This window comes from Herpailurus yagouaroundi, unplaced genomic scaffold (assembly GCF_014898765.1).
Source record: "Herpailurus yagouaroundi ecotype Mexico unplaced genomic scaffold, PumYag 28, whole genome shotgun sequence".
Taxonomy (NCBI): domain Eukaryota; kingdom Metazoa; phylum Chordata; class Mammalia; order Carnivora; family Felidae; genus Herpailurus; species Herpailurus yagouaroundi.
This window is the reverse complement of record NW_024412376.1, coordinates 4540014-4560770: the sequence shown is the minus strand read 5'-3', so window position 1 is coordinate 4560770 and position 20757 is coordinate 4540014. Positions and strand designations below refer to the sequence as shown.

Sequence of the window (20757 nt, the reverse complement as noted above, 5' to 3'; positions counted from 1 at the left end):
GGGATCCTCTCTCTTTACTCCACCCCTCCTTGTGCTCTCTCTCTCTCTCTCAAAATAAATAAGTAAACTTAAAAATAGATGAATAAAGATGATGTGATATATATGTGAATACACATACACAATGGAATATTACTCAGCCACAAATAGAATGAAACCTTGCCATTTACAACAACATGAATGAACCTTGAAGGTATACTAAGAGGAATAAGTCAGACAGAGAAAGACAGATAGTATATGATTTCACTTATATGTGTTATAAGAACAAAACAAATGAAGGAACAAAATTAAAGGAAACAAAACAAAACTCATAGATAGAATAGATTGGTGGTTACCAGAAGGTAAAGAAGGTCAGGTGTGGGAAAAATAGGTAAAAGGGATAATTTGTATGGCGATGGATGGTAGCTAGACTCTTTGTGATGATCAATTTGTAGTGCACAGAGATGTTGAATTATAATATTGGATATCTGAAACCTACATAATGTTATATTCCAATATTACCTCAATTTATAAAAAGACAGGACCCATTTAGAAAATCAATGTATTCTTCAGAATTTATTATTCTCAATAGTAAGAATTTATTATTCTGGTAAATTTAGGATTAGGGTGATGAATTTAATGTATAGGGTTGGCTTTTTGAAAAGAAAAAATGAAGACTACCTTTTGAAAAAATATATAATTTAACATTATTAATACTATACATTAATTGCTTCTATTTAGAAAAAACATAACTTTACAGGTCAAGATGAAAGACATGACTATAGGCTTACATTCTACACCAATTATAATGAAATAACAAATTTACATTATATATATGTATGTATGTAAAACATAAACACACACATACTACTGTATTCACCTAGCGCCACTTAGCAATTCTTAACATATAAAACTGAGGAAGAAAGGACCCAAGAAACAAGATAGGGAGCGATGCTGTAGCTCCAGGAATAGGAGCTCTTATACAACAGGAACTGATTTATAACAGTGCTTATCATTTTAATGCGGTGACATTCAGGAACAAGAGAAGACTTAGTGTATGTTTACAGTCAGTGGACTATCTCCACAAAGGCAGACAGATACCTATTCCAGAAAATGCAGAATTTCTTTCCAAAACAAACCAATTTCAGAAAAGATCTCAATTTTATGCTGGCCCAGAGTCTGCAAGCTTGGGAGAGGTTCGTGATGTCTATGACTGGAAACGCCTAGGAAGTATAAGAAGCGCACATTTCAGAAGACCAGATGACTAATAACCCAGAACTTATGCAAACCTTATCTTTGTAATTCCTATAAAACTACTATAATGTACTATAGCAGACCCAATACATTATCTTAGACCAAATGCAAAACAGGCAAAAGAAAGTATGACAGGATCTCAACTAAAATGGCAAGTATACGATACAAAACAATTTAACTTCTGAGGAATATCTACATCAAGAAGGAAAGATATCAAATTCAACAGATGAAATAAATGATTCCTAAGAAAAATGTAAAGTAGTAAGACAGGACCTGAAAAATAAGTACATTTAACATCCTTAGAGAAGTAACAGGATGTATTACACTGCTAACCTGCTGACAGACAAATATGGAAATGATCCAATTATAGATCATATAAATGAAAATTTAACTGTTGTTTTTTAAGTAAATTATTATTATGAGTAAGAGATTGGATATATCTGAAGCATCAAAGCTAAGAAAGTTTCTGAGATTAAATACAAACTAATCTTATAGGTGGAAGATATGCAAGAATAAGTAAAAGAGAAGCTCTTTCCAAAACTTCCAACACCAGCTAATGGAAATTTATGTAGGCAAATATAATACAGCAAAGAGGCAAGAGTTAAGAATATATTTCAAAACTGCTGAGAAATGGAGATTTAGGTATGCTTATTTCACTTTTTTACTATGGGTCATGTAAGAAGTTAAATACAAAAAAACTAACAAAAAGTAAAGGACCTTGTATAGCCAGTCATCAGAATTCTAAGGAAGAACAAAGTTGAATTAATCACATTGCTCACTTTCAAGATCTTCCATAAAGCTACTATAAATGAGACAGCATACTATTGGCCAAAAGAGAGAGAGAAAGAGCTCATAAATAGACCCATTAAAATATAATCAACTGACTTTTTTAATATGCAAAGGTATTTCAATGGAGAAATGATAGGAATTTCAATTAATGGTGCTGGGAAAATTGGATGCCCATATCAAAATGTTGAAGCTCAACCCAGATCTCACACCTTACACAAACATTAAAAAAGTATTATACCTATTATAAAACTTCTCCAATAAATCATAGGAGGAAACCTAAGTGAACTTAGTGTTGGTAAGTTTTTGGATATGAGAGAAAAATCAAAATCCATTAAAAAATAACAGTAAGGTGGATTTGATTTAGTTTAAAATAAACACATTCATAAAACATCAACATCACACACAGCTACTATGAGACAATTATGGATCAAGACAAAAACAAGACAATATCATAACTGTGTTTAAATACAGGCAAAATATAAACATGTTCCAAGCCAGAAAAAAAATGACCAAATATCTCCTTGTTGGGCTACCATGAGAAGCTGTTGCTTCTTAACCAATTACAACTCTAAGATTGTTCTAGCCTTCCCTTCTCCTAGATAAGATTTATTAAGATACACAATCATAGAATCACCTGTACTTCCTGCACTGCATCCAAACCAGAACAAAAGCCTGTTTCTTAAAAACTTCACCAAGCCCCTTAAGGCTAAATCTTAATGTCTTTCTAACACCTTCTTGCTGAGATGCCTCATGGGTCCCATTGTGTGTATTCTTTCTCACCACAATAACCCTAACTTGTTTTGACTTACACGTATGTTCACAATGGTCTTTGGCAGGAAGGCACTGACAGAAGGAAATAAACCCACTGTAACTGTTCTCCTCATCTGAGGACATTCTTCCCAGTGTTATACCAATAATGGCTTCCACGGTTATTTGGCTTCCACAAATATACTTAGATAAAATTTTGAGGGTTGGACACCTTCTGCATAATTCCTGCAATATCCACAAATCCACGCCATTGTTTTAGTGGAAAGTGTGGTTGTCATGAAAAACTGAAAGTCCATGAAAAAAGAATCTTTCATATGTCTAATAAAATTTTTTAAAGGCTTGGGATAATAAGGTATTAAAGGAAGAAAATAAGAGAGATAAAGATGTCTACTATAAGAAATCAAAGGAGACCATTAGCATACTCTATCACAGGGAAAAACAGCTTACAGAGTTCCATATATAGAATACAAAAAATGTAGACAGATACTGAACACATTAGGTAAAACCATGTCATGTTCCACAATGTTGCCATATGCTTTGTGACAGGCAATTTGAAGTAAACAGCTTGAAGTTTAAAGTGACCATGCAGTGACAAACAGAAGTACAAACAGAAGTAAATCAGAAAAAACAAACAAAACATATTTTGTGCAAAGAAGTTTTTCATAAAAAAGTATTTTACTTATAATGAAATTGGAGTTATAAATTATAAAGATTAGATTTCATGTCCTAAAACTTATAGGTTTGATGCCCTTAACATTTTTAATCTTTTTTTCTAAATACATGTGTGTATGTATTATATATGTATATAATATATATATATATTATATATATTTCCTATTTCAGAAGATTAATGTAAGAATTAAATGAGATTAGTATAAGAAATACAACTACTCTAAAGGAAATTATTTTATTATGATTTTCAAGTACATTTTCGCACACATTTTATTTTTTATTATAATTGTTCAGTAGTAGAACTTAATCGGATAAGTTCCAATTCTATATGTCAAAACACAGTTAATGAATTCTTAATTTTTTAACCTTTATTTCAAAAATTGTTCCTTCAACCTGAAAATTTTTTCCAGGGTTACCTGGAAATATAATGTATTTATATTATAATATATAATAAATATAATTAATATAATATAATATAATATAATATAATATAATATAATTTAATATAATACAATATAATAAAATATATTGACTACAGCATTTTAACAACATGGAAATCTAAACCCCTTTATTGTGACATCCAGTTTAATATGTAAAATATGAAAACTATGCAAATTTGAAATATTTTAGTTAAGAAAATATTCAAGAGTGGATGCCTTCAATTTAACTCTTTTTCTATAGCAACTAAGCATTTTCAACTTCTTTTTCCAATTAGTACTTATTTATTGCAATCTTTTTCATTATATGCAGGCAAATATGACATTATTTTCTTTTTCTTACCTTCTTTCTTTGGCTATTACCTCTACAAAGTCTGATGCTTCTGGGTCAAAATTTTTTTTTTCTTTTTTGTCGCTTTAGTGGCCATTCACAAATTTGTAATAATTGCAGGTTGGACCACTGTTACACATATTTCATACTGATTTTTTTTCTACCCGTATTACTCCTGAGAAGAGTTTACTATTTTTTGGAAGTTGTGTGCAAGTATGTCAGAAGAAAGGGAGAGATGAGAAGGGCACAAGAGTTAGCAGAAGTGTGGGGAAGGGAGGATCAGAATATACTAACAGACAAAATAATGCAGGGAAATATTTTCCTTTGCAAGTGGCTACAGATCAGTATGATCTGACTTAATGCAAAGGTAAATAAAAAGAGACTTAAAGTTTTAAATTATAGAACAAATATTCTTGATTGTTCACCTGCTTCTCTGAATCTTCACTCTCATTTGACTTTATCTTCCATGGAACTGTGACATGCAGTAATATTTCTTCAGAATCTGCAGTAGGAAAATGGGTTTTTGTGGGTTTGTTTGTTTGTTTTTTTGGCAACAATCTTCTCGGTTGAGCATGGAGTTCTTAATCCTGAGCACATGGCAGTCTCCAATTGAAAGTAAACTTCCATAGATGTGCCCACCCTCCTTGGTGTCCAACTTTCACTAGATTTCCAGGGGCACACTCAAAATGGCTAAGATTCAAACAAATGAACAAAAAGTAGACATTACAGTTCTACAGGACCATCCTGTTGGTTTCCAGAACAACGTCAGTGCCCATTTCCTTGGGACTCTGGGGAATAAACCGAGGGCAGGACTCACCCTCTAGAACCTCTGGCCAGGAAGACTGGCTGCATTTCAACTGCTGACTCTAGACCCTGATGCGTGGAGTAGATACCTTGGCTAACATCCTCAGTCACCTACCCGGGCCTGGGGGTGGGGAGGGGGGAGAGATGCTGGGGAAGGCACCAGGAGGAGATCAGAAGGGGAAGACCATAGGAGGCCATAGGAGTACCACAAAGCAAATTGCTATCCTGGCAGAGCCCAGCCCTGCTTCGAGGCAAAAGGAGAAGGAAATCCAGGCTTCCCAGTCTTCCCAATCTTACCCAGGAGGGCGTGCAGTCCTCCAAGCGCACAGAGCAGTGCAAAGAGAAGGAACATGGCGGGGTCAAAGCGCTGCAAGCACGACCAAGGCTGAAGGCCGTTGGGCAGCTCTGAGGCTCGCGGGCAGGAGAACGCTGAGGAGTCCAGCATGCTGGCCCGGCCCTGCGGGTGAGGATTGCGCTTGCTTTCATCTCGCGCTGGCTCACCCTCAGGGCCCTGAGTGGATGAGCGGCTTCCATGGGTCAAAGGAGAGGAAGCACCAGACACAAGCCTATGCCTTTGCACACAACTGATTTGTTCGAGCTAAGTTGTCACTGATCAGACTCTTCATTAGCGACACAGGGGCAACGAGGCGTGATTTGTTTCTCTGGTGAAGTTCTCAGTAATTTTGATTCTCTGGGTCATGGTTTTCTGGCATTTTTTTTTTATTTGCTGTGATGGAGGAGAGAGGAAAATAGAGACGTTAACCACTTTTACAAGAAATTTCCTGCTTGAATCGTGCTATTGCGGACTTAATTTAGTATCTTTGCAAATAAGGAAAAATCAAGAATATTGATCTTGATCCTGGATAAGGCAATCAAAAAGCGCTTTTCATCAACAGTGTGCCTATTCATACAGTACTAGATTGTAATCATCTGAAGAAAGGGAAAGGAAACTTTAACAAGCAAGGTAGGTGTTTTGTTAACAGTTACTCTGAGCACTAGCACTCTGGTGCTGAGGCAGCAAGGCAAACAGGAAATGTGTCTTGGCTGGACAAGAGCATGCAATTGTCACTAAATATTCTAAGAGAAATCTTAAATCACACATGTCTAAGACCCAACTCAACCTCTACGCATCTCTCACTTTTATCTTCTTATATCCCAGTACACCCTATGCCAAGGATGAATTGTGTCAACAGTTGCAACGTTAAACTCCAGTCAGGCTTCAAACTTGGATCTGCTAGGTGGTAGTATACCTGGGATCCTTAGAAATTCTTATTAAAAATAAGGTAGGCCAGTTATCATAATGCCCTAAAATAAGTTAGTAGTATTGAGGATGATGGAAAGTTGTGGTAGAATCATCCTGATATGTATGTTTCTTAACCACACAAATCACCCACTAAAGTGTACAATTGAATGATTTTTAGAATTTTCCATATATTTACAGATGTGTGCAGCCATCACCACAGTCTATTTTAGTTTCATCATTTTGAAAGGGACCCTGTACCCTTTAATTATCACTACCCCTCACCCCAGATCTTCATCCCCCACCTAAACAACCCAGCCATAAGTAACCAATAATTTTTGCCTGTATAGATGTCCCCATTCTGAATATTTCAAATAAACAACATATGGGTTTTGTGGCTGGCTTTATATACTTAGCAGTATGGTTTTAAAGGTTCATCCATGTTGTAGGGGTATCAGTGTTTCGTTCCTTTTTATGGCTGAATAATATTCCATTGCATGCATAGATCACTATTCATACAATGTTTATCCATTCATCAGTTGATGGACATTTGGAAAAGGAATCTCTTAGCCTCTGTGGTGAGGTACCCCCAACCCTGAACCAGGAGCATCCTTGTTTATTGAGGGAGACTCTGTAGGTTCTCATTAGATTCCAGCTAGGTTGATGGCTCCCTTATCCATGTACAACGCTTTGAGGTATGCAGAAGTGCACTCATCTTAGTAAGAGGGAGATGGGGAGGGGGACCCTGAAGCAAGAAAATATTACCCAGAAAAGCTCAGCTCCGGCGAAGGAAGAGGAGCAAGTCTGTCTTCCCCAAAGGACAATGATATATCCTAGATCTCAAATTACATGAGGCCACAGAATTCTCACCTGGACACACAACAGTTACCTATGACCAGAAACACAGCTGGAGCAATTCCCTGGAGATGGAATGGATATTAGTGTCTATTTGGGTGTTCGTTCTGGGGCTGGCCTTATCTGGCAACATTTCCTCTCAATATCCCAAAGCTTGGAAGGGATAGGACAGGGAATCATGGGCAATTGGGAGAAGTGTGGACTGTGGGTGTCCTCAGTGAACAAGAAATGTTCACATCTGGGAATGTGACAGCTTCTCTGGTTCAAAAGTTGCTTATTTTCCCATAAAGGATCACAACATGTAGAAGAATCAATAGACATAAGCCTGCATACTTTCACTCTCAGGATTTATTTTTGTTTGTGAAGTTGAAAGCTTTGAGCCATAACCAAAGAAGAGGATAGCATTTTTTTTTTCTTTCTTTCTTGAATCAAGTCAGTTAATGGTGAGTGTCTTGGTAATATCCTTTCTCCAACCTATGGCTTTTTGACATTGTTTTGTCACTGTTGTAAAACAAATATAGAAAAAGAGAAATGCTAAGTTTTAATTGTTAATAAAAGTGATCTCATTTTACTATGCAACTAGAGGTATAGCAAATCATTGGTGTATAGGATGCTGGTTATGGTATCACAATCTAGGCCTGTGCTTCATGAAATTTGTAAGCCCAGGTTTCTTGTTCCTAAATTGTCTGGGATAGGCACAGTGAAAGGAAATGCTAAAAGTAGTTATTCAGAAGCATTTTAATTACACAGTTTCTACACTTCACATGGATTAAAGAAAATCACCAACAAGGAAACAGAGAGGAAAAGAACACTAGAATATGTGAAGAAATAACTACTAATTTGTCTATTTTTATCTTCAGAGGAAGAGTATTTCAAGAAGCCCTCTGTGCCTTTCCAACAGGTGTCCCATATACATACAGATGGAGCTGTTTTAACTAGCCTCCAGTTCTTACTGAGTTTGACTTTTTCCCCAAATATGTAAAAAAGCAGTCCATATCATGCTGAATCCCTCCCTTACCACTTTAAAAACACTTTAACTATACCAGAAATATTTTCTCGTGTGTGAGAAAACAAATGCCTTATCATGGCATATCAGACACTTGTCTTGGTTCACAATTACCCACATAGATTTTAATATAAATTTTAAACGTAGTAAGAGCAGAAGTTTGAAATCAGGTCTGTGTTTACATTTAACCTTGCTTATCTTGCTGCTTTATCAATAAACATTATTTAGGCACATTTTCTTACACTTTATATTCAAACTGCCAATTCATTCTGTTTGTCTCCTTCAAAATTTATTCCTCAAACCACCTTTACTACCCCTGGTCTGAGGTACCATCCTTTTCCTCCTGCATTTTGCAGTAATTTCTCCACCAACTGGTTTCTCCACTTCTCCTCTTGCCACCATACAATTTTCAAGAAACCAGCCTTTTAAAGTGGAAATCTTGTGCTTGAAACCTTAATCCTCCAATGATTTCCTCCTTTCACTCCAAATAAAAGACAGATAGCCCCCAAGACCTCCACAGCCTACAAGGGTCTTACTGTCTGACCTACTCACTACCACAGTCCCCTTACTAACTCTGCTCCAGCTAAACTGACATCACTGTTATTCATCAAACATTCCTGACTTACTTCTTCATTGGATCATTCACATGCTTGGAAAGCTCCTGCCTAGATATACGCATGGCGACCTCTGCCAGCTCTATGCCTCTGTAAGGAGTTGATTTACAGCTGGAATGGAAAAGCTCTATCTTTATCTCTGGGAAAGCCTGGATGCTTGGTTTCACTTTTTGCCAAGACATTGGCAGTGGAATTTATAATGGGCTGTTTAAAATTTAAGGTGGGGCGCCTGGGTGGCGCAGTCGGTTAAGCGTCCGACTTCAGCCAGGTCACGATCTAGCGGTCCGTGAGTTCGAGCCCCGCGTCAGGCTCTGGGCTGATGGCTCGGAGCCTGGAGCCTGTTTCCGGTGCGATGCTGTGTCTCCCTCTCTCTCTGCCCCTCCCCCGTTCATGCTCTGTTTCTCTCTGTCCCAAAAATAAATGAAAAACGTTGAAAAAAAAATAAAAAAAAAAATTTAAAGTAAGGAACCTTGAGACCTTGTGCATGAGGTATCTCTCTGGTGCCCATTGCTTGCCTGCACTCTCTCTTGCTGCACTGTATCCTTTACATTTAAATAAAAGCCCCATGTGAACTGAACCTGGGAGTTCAAGTACCTCCTTTAAATATCTAAACTGAGTCAATACTTGCAAATCCTCCAATTCTTTGTTTACACATCTCTTGCTGAATAGGGCCCACTCATTGGATTATATTTAAAACCAATTGAATTTAAAACCAGCTTCTCCCTCATCACCAAATCTCCCAATTATCCCTACTGAGAAATAAGACTATTTTTCATAACGGGTAGTAATTATGTTTTCTTTCGTAGCAGAAGATGGGGAAACAGAGATCCATTGACTTAACTCTCCATCAAAGTAAGATATGGAGGAATAGCAGATTAGTAAGTGAGTGAACTCTTGTTTTCACTCATGGTTGAATTTTTAATTTTTCCACTTATTCACAGTGATAGGTATAACATGTCAAGTATTATGATTTCTTTATGTATTGACTTACAAATTTGAATATATACAGATATATACCTAATATATAGAATATATTATATATAGATATATACAGAATATACAGAATATATTCAGATATATCTGTATATATGCAAGTATGTATATGTGTGTGCATATATATATATATATATATATATAATATAGAGAGATGCAAACACTATCCCATCTTATAGTAAAGAATTGTCTTTCTACGCTGGAGGGACACTGCATTTATCATTTTGCCTGGCATCTAATAGATCCTCAATGATTGTAAATTCCTTCTCATTACCAGGCATACATCAAACTGTGCAAAATTGTAGAGTACTTAAGAGTTAAACCCTAGAGTCTGGTTGTCTTAAATGAAACTCTGGCTCAAACTTACTACAACCTGTACACATAGGGAATTAAATTCCTTATGCCTGTTCCCTCACTTTAAACTGAGAATAACAATAGCCATGGAGTCTTAGTGAGAAAGAAATGTAAACATCAGGAGTCAATCTGTGTAACTACCAATGGGAACCCCAAGTGTGGGAGCAGGATGCATAAATGCTCATAAATATTTTAAGAACATCTTTAAATTCTCTTTAAAATAATTTCTTGGGGCACTTGGGAGGCTCAGTCAGTTAAGTGTCCAACTTTTGGTTTTAGCTCAGGTCATGATTTCATGGTTCATGGATTTGAGCCCTCTGTCAGGCACTGTGCTGACAGTGCAGAGCCTGCTTGGGATTCTCTGTCTCCCTCTTTCTGACCCTTCCCTGCTCATATGCTCTCTCTTTCTCTCTCAAGATAAATAAATAGACACTTAAAACATTTTAAAATAATTTGTCATTACAAAAATGTTGGTTAATAAGTCTCTGGCTAATATTAGTGAACATTAACATTTCTAAATTAATATAAAACAAAATTACAAAGTGAGTTCGGTCTTTGTTTTAGTATATGATATTGATAAATAAGAATCAGTATGATGAAATGTGGAATAGGAAGTATTGTTAGAAATTTAAAAAACTATTTCATGAAATAGTTAAAAATTAAATTTTTTAGTTTCATAGAAATTTAAAAAAACTACATCATTTAAAATACTTTGACTCCTTCAATTCACCTTTAATTCTATGACCGGTTGCTGTTACTACTGCTGTCTTCTGATATATATCTGCATAAAAGAAATAGCATTACTTTTAGGGTTATGTAACACGTAGTCTTAAAATCAAGAAAAGTAGAAAAACTAGATTTGTACTATTTACTCCATTCACATGTACCACTATCGCCTTTGCTTCCCATATCCCACTCAGTGATCACATATCTAGCATTTGGTCTTTCTAATGTTGATCTAGGTTTTAAGAATGTTAAGCATTTAAAATTTCAAACTTAAATCCATCTAGTACTTTTTTTCTATTTTGTCTACATGAAAGACAGGATGAAATAGTAGTATGTTTGATAATGCTTCTCCAAAGTTAAAAAAGACGATTTACACACAAGTCTTCAAATTCTTAAATTACCATATCTTCAATTATATTATTCTATCAAATAACTATGTAAGTAACTATTTCACTTTTATTACTGAGGTCCTTAATGAGGTTTATGTATCTTTCAGCTACATTGTTACATGCTGTGGCATTAAACCTCCTTTTTTTTCCTTTGGCTCCTATACTCCTGTTGAAGAGGCATGTCATTGTGTTCACGTTCTTACTACATAGCAACAATACCTTACCCACAGATGATAAGATCAAGTTTGAACACCTAACTCAGAATTATAAATCCAGACAGAACATTGGCTAAATTTAGGTACACTTACACAGCTATTTTCTTGTATCTCTTGAGAATATGAACTAAGAAGCATTGGGTGTGGAAAGATTATTCGTATTTTATTTGAAAACAAATCTGAAAAGGATTAAGATAGGTAAACTGGACCATGTGCAAGCAGAGCAGTCATTTTGGAAGAATGGATAGAGAGACAAGAAGAGATTATTTCACTCATAAACCTTTGGGTCATAGAAAGAATAACCTATTTCCTGACTGTCCAATTCATTACCATCCCTTTGGACGTCAGCTGTACATCATTTCTTACCCTTGTGGCCCTAAAGCCACTTGTTGATCTAAAACTTAGGCTGTTGCGACTAGATTTTGTTATTTATGGTTCATGATCCCTTACTATAATCTCTCTTCCAAAAATCAGGTTTCCTCCTAGCAACTATTCAGATTTTGTCAAGATCTCTTAAGATCACCAGAAGACTTTAAATAAATTGTAACAAATTGATGATTATGTAAATGCATATATAAATTATGCAGAATACTACATTGACTTTAACTTGTTGCTGTAACTTGTTGAGAAATAAAATTAACTAACTTGGGAAATAGAGGTGTTGGTGGAAATTTTCTATTATTTTATCTCCATCTACACAAGAAATGGAGACATTTTCCTTTAGCATGGAACAACAAGCCCCACTTATTTACCTTTACTTCTGCACTCTCATTTTCCTAAATATTCACTAAGCAAAGTTCTGGCTTATATTGGTGTTATAGTAGAGAAAAAAGCATTTAAGTGAAGTAATTCAGACAGAGAAGGTCAATTACCATATGATCTCACTTATATGTGGAATCTAAAATTTAAAAAAAAAAGGAAAGAAAAAAAAACCCTTATAGACACAGGAAATAGAAGAACAGATTAGTAGTTGCCAGACATGAGGGTAGAGGGTAGGCAAAATGTGTGAAGGGGGTCAAAAGGTACAAACTTCCAATTATAAAATAAATAAGTCATGGGTATATAATAAATAATATGGTGACTATAATTAATAACACTGTATTGAATATTTGAAACTTGCTAAAAGAGTAGATCTTAAAAGTCCTCATCACAAGAAGAAAACATTTGTAACTATATATGGTGACAGATGTTAACTTAGACTTATTGTGGTGATCGTTTTGTAATATATACAAATATTGAATTATTATATTATATATATATGAAACTAATGTTATATATAAATTGTGTTTAATTAAAATAAAAGACCTAATCAAGCTCAGCTCTACCAAAGAAGTAAAAACAATTGTGAAAGTACCTCAATTTTATTTTTAGAAATACACGAACAATATTAAGTGTAAAATGCATCATGTTCCATGTTCTTTCTTCATTATCTTATTTTTTTTAATTTTTCTCACCTTCTACATATTCTATTTACAAAATTTGCTTCTCTATCTCTATTACTCTCCTTACCACAGATGAATGTCAATTCAAGGAAAGTGGGGTTGCTTGGAAAGTAGAAACTTCTCCTAAAGCAATTATAGTCAACCTGGTTTCCTATTTGAAATGCGCTAAGAATTAACTGAGTATCTTCAGTTGTCTCTGGACCTATAATAACATAAAAGATACCTAACTAACTGAAATTTAGAAAAAAATCTGTGTATACAAAGACTCAATATTTCTAAACGTAGCACAAACTATCCAGGAATCCCTATTTGCAATATTCTGAATTACATTTGGATTCTTCCCATAATATATTTTAATATTAAATATAAACAATAATAAATTTATTTACCCTTTATTTTCTATTCCCTCTCGGTTCCAAAGTTGTATTTTATTCCATTTAAAAGCAAGGATGGCAATTAAAATAAGGAAAGGTAGAAAAATGTAGAAACCAAACAAGAGGCCATGTTTTCGAGAAGCCACATGTTGTTTTATAAACAGGTATTCATCTCCACCTAAAAACATGAGAGTACCTTTTAACATTTTCAAAACATATATTCAAAGCATATTAGTAATTTTAACTATAAAAGTTAGGGATTCAAATAATATGTATTTTCCTATATTCTATGACTATTCCCCAAAATCCACCACAATTACATATGTGTATGTGTATCTATATCTATCTATATCAATAACAATATTTATTTTTAAATTCTTTTTTCATTTATTTATTTTTGAGAGACAGAGAGAGCACATGTGGGGAGGGGCAGAGAGAGAAGGAGATAGAATCCAAACCAGGCTCCAGGCTCTGAGCTGTCAGCACGGGGCCCAACGAGAAGCTCTAACTCAGGAACCAGTGAGATCATGACCTAAGCCGAAGTTGGATGCTTAACCGACTGAGCCACCCAAGCGCCCCAACACTTACTTTTAATCTTTATGTCTATATTTAATCTTTAGTTTTGTGTTTTATTAAATATATTTATTCTATTGCATTCTCTTCTACGAACTACTTAGAATTCATTAAATTAATTTTCTTATTTAATAAGTTCTTTCATTAAATAAAATAGAGCAAAAAGAAAGTGTTTTTTTTTTAACTAACTTAATAAAAAATTACTGACATAACTGATGGCTACTTTTAAAAACAATTAATGACTGTAAACTAGGTTAAATTTCCACACTAGCTATATATAGTGATATTGTTCTATTTTTAGCTACATTAATTAGAAAAATAAATATTCCTCTAGGTGTTATAAAGTCATTACAGAAAATTAGAAAACTCTATGAAGTCTTAGTCCAGTTAAAAAAAATAAATAAACCAGATAACTAAAGTACATAATGCTAAATTAAGCAATCAGAATTACCCTTAAAACAACTATGATGGCACTAAATGCAAATGAATTTAGTGTCTTTCAAAAAAAGACAAAAATTCAGTAACTTCAAAACATGGACAGAATCTAAGAAGTGATCTACCTAAAAGAAAGTAATTCAGTATGTTACATGGATTATAGGAAATAAATTGACAAATATCTACAAAATATTAAAATTAAGCTCTATATAGTGGGTTTAGGCTCTCCTTTTAAAGCTCTCCTTTCCTCCCTCATCCATCAGGAAATGTCAACTCTCCATCAGTTCACCTTAACTAAAAATTATCATATTGGAAGTGGGGCTTCCTTCTCATGTCCTTAGTTACTCCAAAGGCTGATTAAAGAAGTTGGACCTAATCATTATTGGATTAATTCGGCAATATCCATTACTCTAAGGAAGAAAGGGCTTCCAGTTTGGCCATGATGAACACTTTTCATTAAATAGTGCTTAACTAGCCTTTTTATAATACAATAAATAGAAACAGAAATTAGAAATAGAAATAGAAATATTAAACAGGACAAAATACATGAAGGAAATGGTTTCTGGAAATCAACAAAAAATGCAAATCTATAATATCTGAAGGAAAGAAAACATGATATATTTTATAAAAATCCAGTTTACCCATGGACAATTTACTGATCTCAGCACAGAGAATTGAAGTCCTATAAAATACAGAATTACCACTGAGTTAAGGAGGCAGAGGAAAGAATTCACAACACTCGTAATGGCTAGAATCTGTAGGGTGCAGCACTGGAGAGAAGGGGAAAGATATATAAACTTATACACAGTCTGAAACAACCTAAAGCTAATTAGATAGCAGCTCTCACTGGGTTGAGGGTGGAAAGGAGAAACCAGAGTCAGAGCAGTGCTGAAAAAAGAGTACCAAGGAGATCCCAATTTATCCACGTCCTCATGTTGCCTATATTTAAAAAAAAAAAAAAAAAAAAAAAAAAAAAAAGTTTATTTTATTTTAAAAGAGAGAGAGACAGAGAGACAGAGAGATAGAGAGTGAGCAGGGAAGGGGCAGAGAGAAAGAATCCCAACAGAACCCGATGTGGGGCTCAATCTCACAAACTGTGAGATCCTGACCTGAGCTGAAATAGATTCAGATGTTTAAATGACTGGGCCACCTAGGAGCCCTGCCTGTATTTTTTATTATAATCATCCTAAAGAATGTTAAACAGTATCTCATTGGCCTTGACTTACATTTTCCTAAAATGTTGAGCATCTTTTTCATAGTCTTATTGGCCATTTGAATTTTTTTATGGAAATGTGTATATTTAAATCTCTTCCTATTTTTTATTGAGTAGTCTTTTTTATTATGAACTTGTATTGTTTACATATTCTGGATACAAATCCCATATGAGATATAAGATTTACACATATTTTCTCTCATTTGGTAGATTCTGTTTCACTTTCTTGTTTGTATCATTTGCTCTACAAAAGTTCTTAATTTTGATGAAGTTCAATCAATCTATTGTTCTGTCTTCACTTGTGCTTTGATGCCCTCTAAAAACATAGCCTATGCCAAGGTCACAAAGTGACCTTAGTTATGTGTGTTGTGTTTTATACGTTTAAATCTTACATTTAGATCTATGATCTATTTTCCATTAATTTTTATGAATATTGTGATGTAGCAATCTAACTTCTTTCTTTTACATGTGGTTATCTACTTCTCCCATTTGCTGAAGACATTTTTTCCCCATTGAATTGACTTGGCATCCTTGTCAAAGATGAATGACTATAAGTATGAAGTTTTATTTCTGGACTCTCTATTCTATTCCATTGAACTAATGTCTATCCTTATCTTTAGGTTATTACTACACCATCTTGATTACTTTAGCTTTGGATTATCTTTTGGAATTAGAAAGTATGTTTTCAGCTTCAAGTTTTCTTCAAGACTTCTTTTACCATTCCATGTCCCTTAAATTTCTGAATGACTTTTAGGATCAGCTTATCAACTTCTGCAAAAAAAAATTAAAAAAAAAATAGTGCTCGGGTTTGTTAAGAATTGTGTTGAATTTGTAGATCAATTTAAGGGGTATTTCTGTATCAACAATATTGAGACTTCTAATACATGAACCTGGCATGTCTTTACATTTTATGCAGATCTTTCCATCAATAATGCATGTTTAGCTTTCAGTGCATATCTTATACTTCATAACATTATTTCTAAATATTGTATTATTTTGGTAATATAAAGGGAATTTTTCCTAATTTAATTTTTATCATGGAAAAATACACAATAAAGTTTATAATTTTAAACATTTTTAAGTGCATCATTGCCACCATCAAACACCAGAACTTTTTTCATCCCTACAAACTGAACCCTTAAATATTAATTTATCATTTTCACTCCCCCAATCCCTGACAAGTACACTTCTCTTTTTTTTTTCTATGAATTTGACTATTCTAGGTGCCTCATAAAAGCAGAATCATCCAATATTTGTTCTAGTGTGACTGGCTTGTTTTAATTAGGATAAGGTCTTTGTATTCCATCCACGTTGTAGCAGGTGTCCAAATTTCATTCCTTTTTAAAGCTGAATGATAGTCCATTTGTATGTATATGACACATTTTGTTTCTCCATTTATCTGTTGATAGACATTTAAATATTTCTACCATTTAGCTATTGTAAATAATGCTGTTATAAGCATGGGTTACTGTAGATTGGAAGGGTCAATAATATATAGAAAAGATATGAAACCTTCCTAAATTGTTCCATAGGTTTAACATAATTTGAATTAAGATCACAGCAAAAAGTTTTTAAACATAGATAAGCTTATCTTGAAATGTACATAGAAAGGAGACCCTAGAATAGTCAAAACAATTTTGAAAAAGAAGAATAAAGTGGGAAAAAACTCTTCCCAATGTCAAAGATTGCCATACAGTTACAATAATCAGAACAGTATAACAATGAAGAAAATGACACATAGATAAATGGAACATAATAGAGAAGTGAGAAATACACTAACACAAAAATTTCCAATTAATTATTGATGAAGGAACAAAAACAATTCAAAAGACAAGTGAATGCTTTTTCAAAGAATTATGGTGCAGCAATTGGAGATGTGTTAATCAAAAAGTTAACCTCCCACCCTTTACAAAATGTAACTCAAAATGGATCATGGACTTAAATGTAAAACACAAAACTGCATCTTTTAGAAATGTCATGGCAGAAAATCTTCGGGACTTAAGGTTGATAAAGAGTTCATACACTTGGCACCAAAAGCATGATCCATTAAGGAAAAGAAGTAGACTTTATCAGAAAAAGAATTAATATTTGGGGTCTGAGGGAAAACAAATTACAGACATGGAAAAAAATGTATTCAAATTATCTATCTATCTATCTATGAAACCAAAAAACCAAAAAAAAAAAAAAAAAAACAAAAAAACTATAAAAAAAAAAAACAAAAAAAAAAAAAAAAACAACCAAAAAAACCTCTAAAAATTCAACGTTTAAAAAAACACAGTCTAATTAGAAAATGGGCAAAGACATGAACAGATTTTCACTGAAGAGAACATACAGACGCCAAATAAACACATTAAAGACATTCAACATCATTACCCATTAGGGAAGTTCAAATTAAACCTACAATTAATACATACCTAATAGAATGACTAAAAAAAACCCAAAACCAAAAACCAAAAAACAAAAAAAAACAAAACAAAAAAACAGTGATATCACCAAATATTAGTGAGGATGCCAAAACAATGGGTCATTCATATACTGTTGGTAAGAATGTCAAATGTTACAGTTACTCTGAAAAATAGTTTGGCAGTTGCTCTTAAATCTATAAATGGATTATTATTGACCCAGCAATTTCACTTTTGAGGATGTTTCCCAGGGAATTCAAATTTTACTTTCATTCAGAATTTTCCACACGTGTGCATTGGAGATCTATTCATAGTAGCTAAAAATTGGCAAATATCCATCAGTAGTTTGATACATCTGTACAAAAGAACACTAGTCATCAATAAAAAGGCATGAAGTATTTATACTTGCAACAATTTGGATGCAGTTCATGGAAATTACGGAAGAGAAAGAAGCCAATCTCCAAGAGATATAAACTGTATGATTCCGTATGTATAACATTCATGAAATAACATAAGAGAGATAGCAGTTTAGCTATTACCAGGAGTTAGCAATGGCAGAAAAGGGGATCAGTGTAGCTATATAAAGGGGTAATATTAGGAACCATAAAGTGATGATACACTTCTGTATTTTGATTGTGGTGGTGGTTACACAAACTTGAACATGTGGTAGAACTGCATGAAACTGAATACCAACACCCACATATGCACTCATACACACACACACACACACACACACACTATATAGATGTATACTAGTGAAATCTGAGTAAGGTCTGTGATTTTAATAATGTCCATTTCCTTGTTTTGCTACTGTACTATAGTATTAAAATACGTTAAAACTGACAGAGTCTGAATAAAGCGTACATAGGACTTCCATCTGCATTTTTTTGTAGCTCTTTGTGAATCTATAATTATTTCAACATATTAAATAAAAATCACAGAGGGATATCATTGGACATCTACAACTGGCAAAACAAAATCAAAGCAAACCAAACAAAAATGACAACATCAAGTGCTTGTGAAGTGTTCAACATCCATGCAGAGAAACTGGAACTCTCATTGATAAATGCAAGGAAGGAAAACTGGTACATTCATGTTAGAAAATAGTTTCGCTATTTTTTTCCTTTTTTTTTTTTTAAAGTTTATTTATTTTGAGAGAGAATGTGTGGGTGTGGAGGAGGGACAGAGAGAGAAAGAGAGAGAGAATCCCAGCCAAACAGGCTCCACACTTTCAGTACGTAGCCTGATGCGAGGCCTGAACTCACAAGTTGTGAAATCATGACCTGAGCTGAAATCAAATTGGACGCTTAACCAACGGAGCCACCCAGGCACCCCAAAGCTATTTCTTGTAAAATTAAAAATACACTTGCTAAAAACTAAACACTTAATAAATGACCCAGAAATCTTATTCCTTGGTGTTTACCAGCCAAACGGTGAAAATTTACGTAAACACAAAAGTCTATGTGCACATGTTTATAGCAGGTTTATTTAAAATTGCCCAAATCTAGAAATAACCCAAATACCTTTCAATGGCTGACTGGATAAGCAAATAAGAATGCATCATTTCAATATAGAAGCCTACTTAACAATAAAAGAATGAGCTATTAGGGAGCCCTTGGCTGGATCAGTTGGTATAGCACACAACTTTTGATCTCAGGGTTATCAGTTCATGCCCCACATTGGGCCTGGAGCCTACTTAACAAACAAACAAAACAAACTAAACAAACAAACAAATGAATGAACTCTTAAACAGGAATATGACCTATGACAACAGGAATGGATCTGAAATGCATATGTACTGCAAATGACATTCTGAACAAGGCAAATCTATAGGGACAAGAACAGGTAATTTGTTTCCAGGAATCGGCAGTGGGGCATGAATACAAAAGAGCAGCCAGTGGGAACTATTGAGGTGAAAGATCTATTGTGCATTGTGACTGTGGTGTTGGGAACAAAAGTCTGCGCTTTTTTCAATACTCATTGAATTATATCCCACAGCGCGAATGTCACTGTGTATCATTTTTTAAAACCCAAAGATGTTTAATAAAAAATATTTAAAAAGAGACAAGGGTTTAAGATTTTTTTCAAAATTTCCAAAGCCATATTAACCTATGGATTCAAGAATCACAGCCAACGTAAGCAGGATAAATTCAAAAAGAAACATGTCTTGATAAATTGTAGTGAAACTGGAAAATCATATAAACATGTAAAATAAAAATGTATAACATAAACACATATAAAAGAAGTATAAAAAAATTAAAAAAACATTAATCAGAAGAATACTAAGAATGGCACTGTAGGGGCTCCTAGGTGGCTCATTTGGTTGAGCATATGACTCTTGATTTCAGCTCAGATCATGATTCCAGGGTTATGGGACCAAGCCCCACAGTGGGCTCCACACTCAGCATGGAGCCTGCTTAAGATTCTCTCTCTCTTTCTCTCTCTCCTTCTGCCCCTGTCCTCCAAGTACAATCTCTCTCTCTAAAAAAAAAAAAAAAAAAAAAAAAAAAAATGACACTGTATTCTCATCAGAAGATCTAAGCTAGAATCAAAGATTACATCTTTGGGGCGCCTGGGTGGCGCAGTCGGTTGAGCCTCCGACTTCAGCCAGGTCACGATCTCGCGGTCCGTGAGTTCGAGCCCCATGTCAGGCTCTGGGCTGATGGCTCAGAGCCTGGAGCCTGTTTCCGATTCTGTGTCTCCCTCTCTCTCTGCCCCTCCCCCGTTCATGCTCTGTCTCTCTCTGTCCCAAAAATAAATAAACGTTGAAAAAAAAAAATTAAAAAAAAAAAAAGATTACATCTTTGAACTGCTGAAAGAAAAACTTCTCAGCGTAGAATTATTTAATTCCAGTGAAAATAGTCTTTGGAAATTAAGACATTTTTATAAAACTTT

General features: G+C 34.3%; 2 protein-coding genes across 8 annotated transcripts in view; both read right to left on the bottom strand.

Moving 5' to 3' along the window:
• LOC121039922 (disintegrin and metalloproteinase domain-containing protein 18-like) overlaps positions 1 to 5420 on the bottom strand; it is a 162896-nt gene extending 157476 nt beyond the window's left edge. Inside the window, exons 1-2 of the mRNA XM_040490381.1 lie at positions 5329 to 5420; positions 4653 to 4729 (exon numbers count right to left, since the gene is read on the bottom strand). Coding sequence (XP_040346315.1) covers positions 4653 to 4729; positions 5329 to 5383 — 132 coding nt within the window. The 5' untranslated portion in view covers positions 5384 to 5420. The remainder of the gene's footprint in view (positions 1 to 4652; positions 4730 to 5328) is intronic.
• A 2110-nt stretch (positions 5421 to 7530) lies between these two features.
• The window catches only part of LOC121015688 (A disintegrin and metallopeptidase domain 3-like), a 127441-nt gene continuing 114214 nt past the window's right edge, over positions 7531 to 20757 (bottom strand). For all 7 annotated transcript variants that reach the window (XM_040452964.1, XM_040452915.1, XM_040453192.1 and 4 more), the window contains 3 exons: positions 13255 to 13417; positions 10824 to 10874; positions 7531 to 7627 (listed from right to left, as the gene is read on the bottom strand). In XM_040452964.1, the coding sequence (XP_040308898.1) occupies positions 10832 to 10874; positions 13255 to 13417 (206 nt within the window). In that variant the 3' untranslated portion in view covers positions 7531 to 7627; positions 10824 to 10831. The remainder of the gene's footprint in view (positions 7628 to 10823; positions 10875 to 13254; positions 13418 to 20757) is intronic.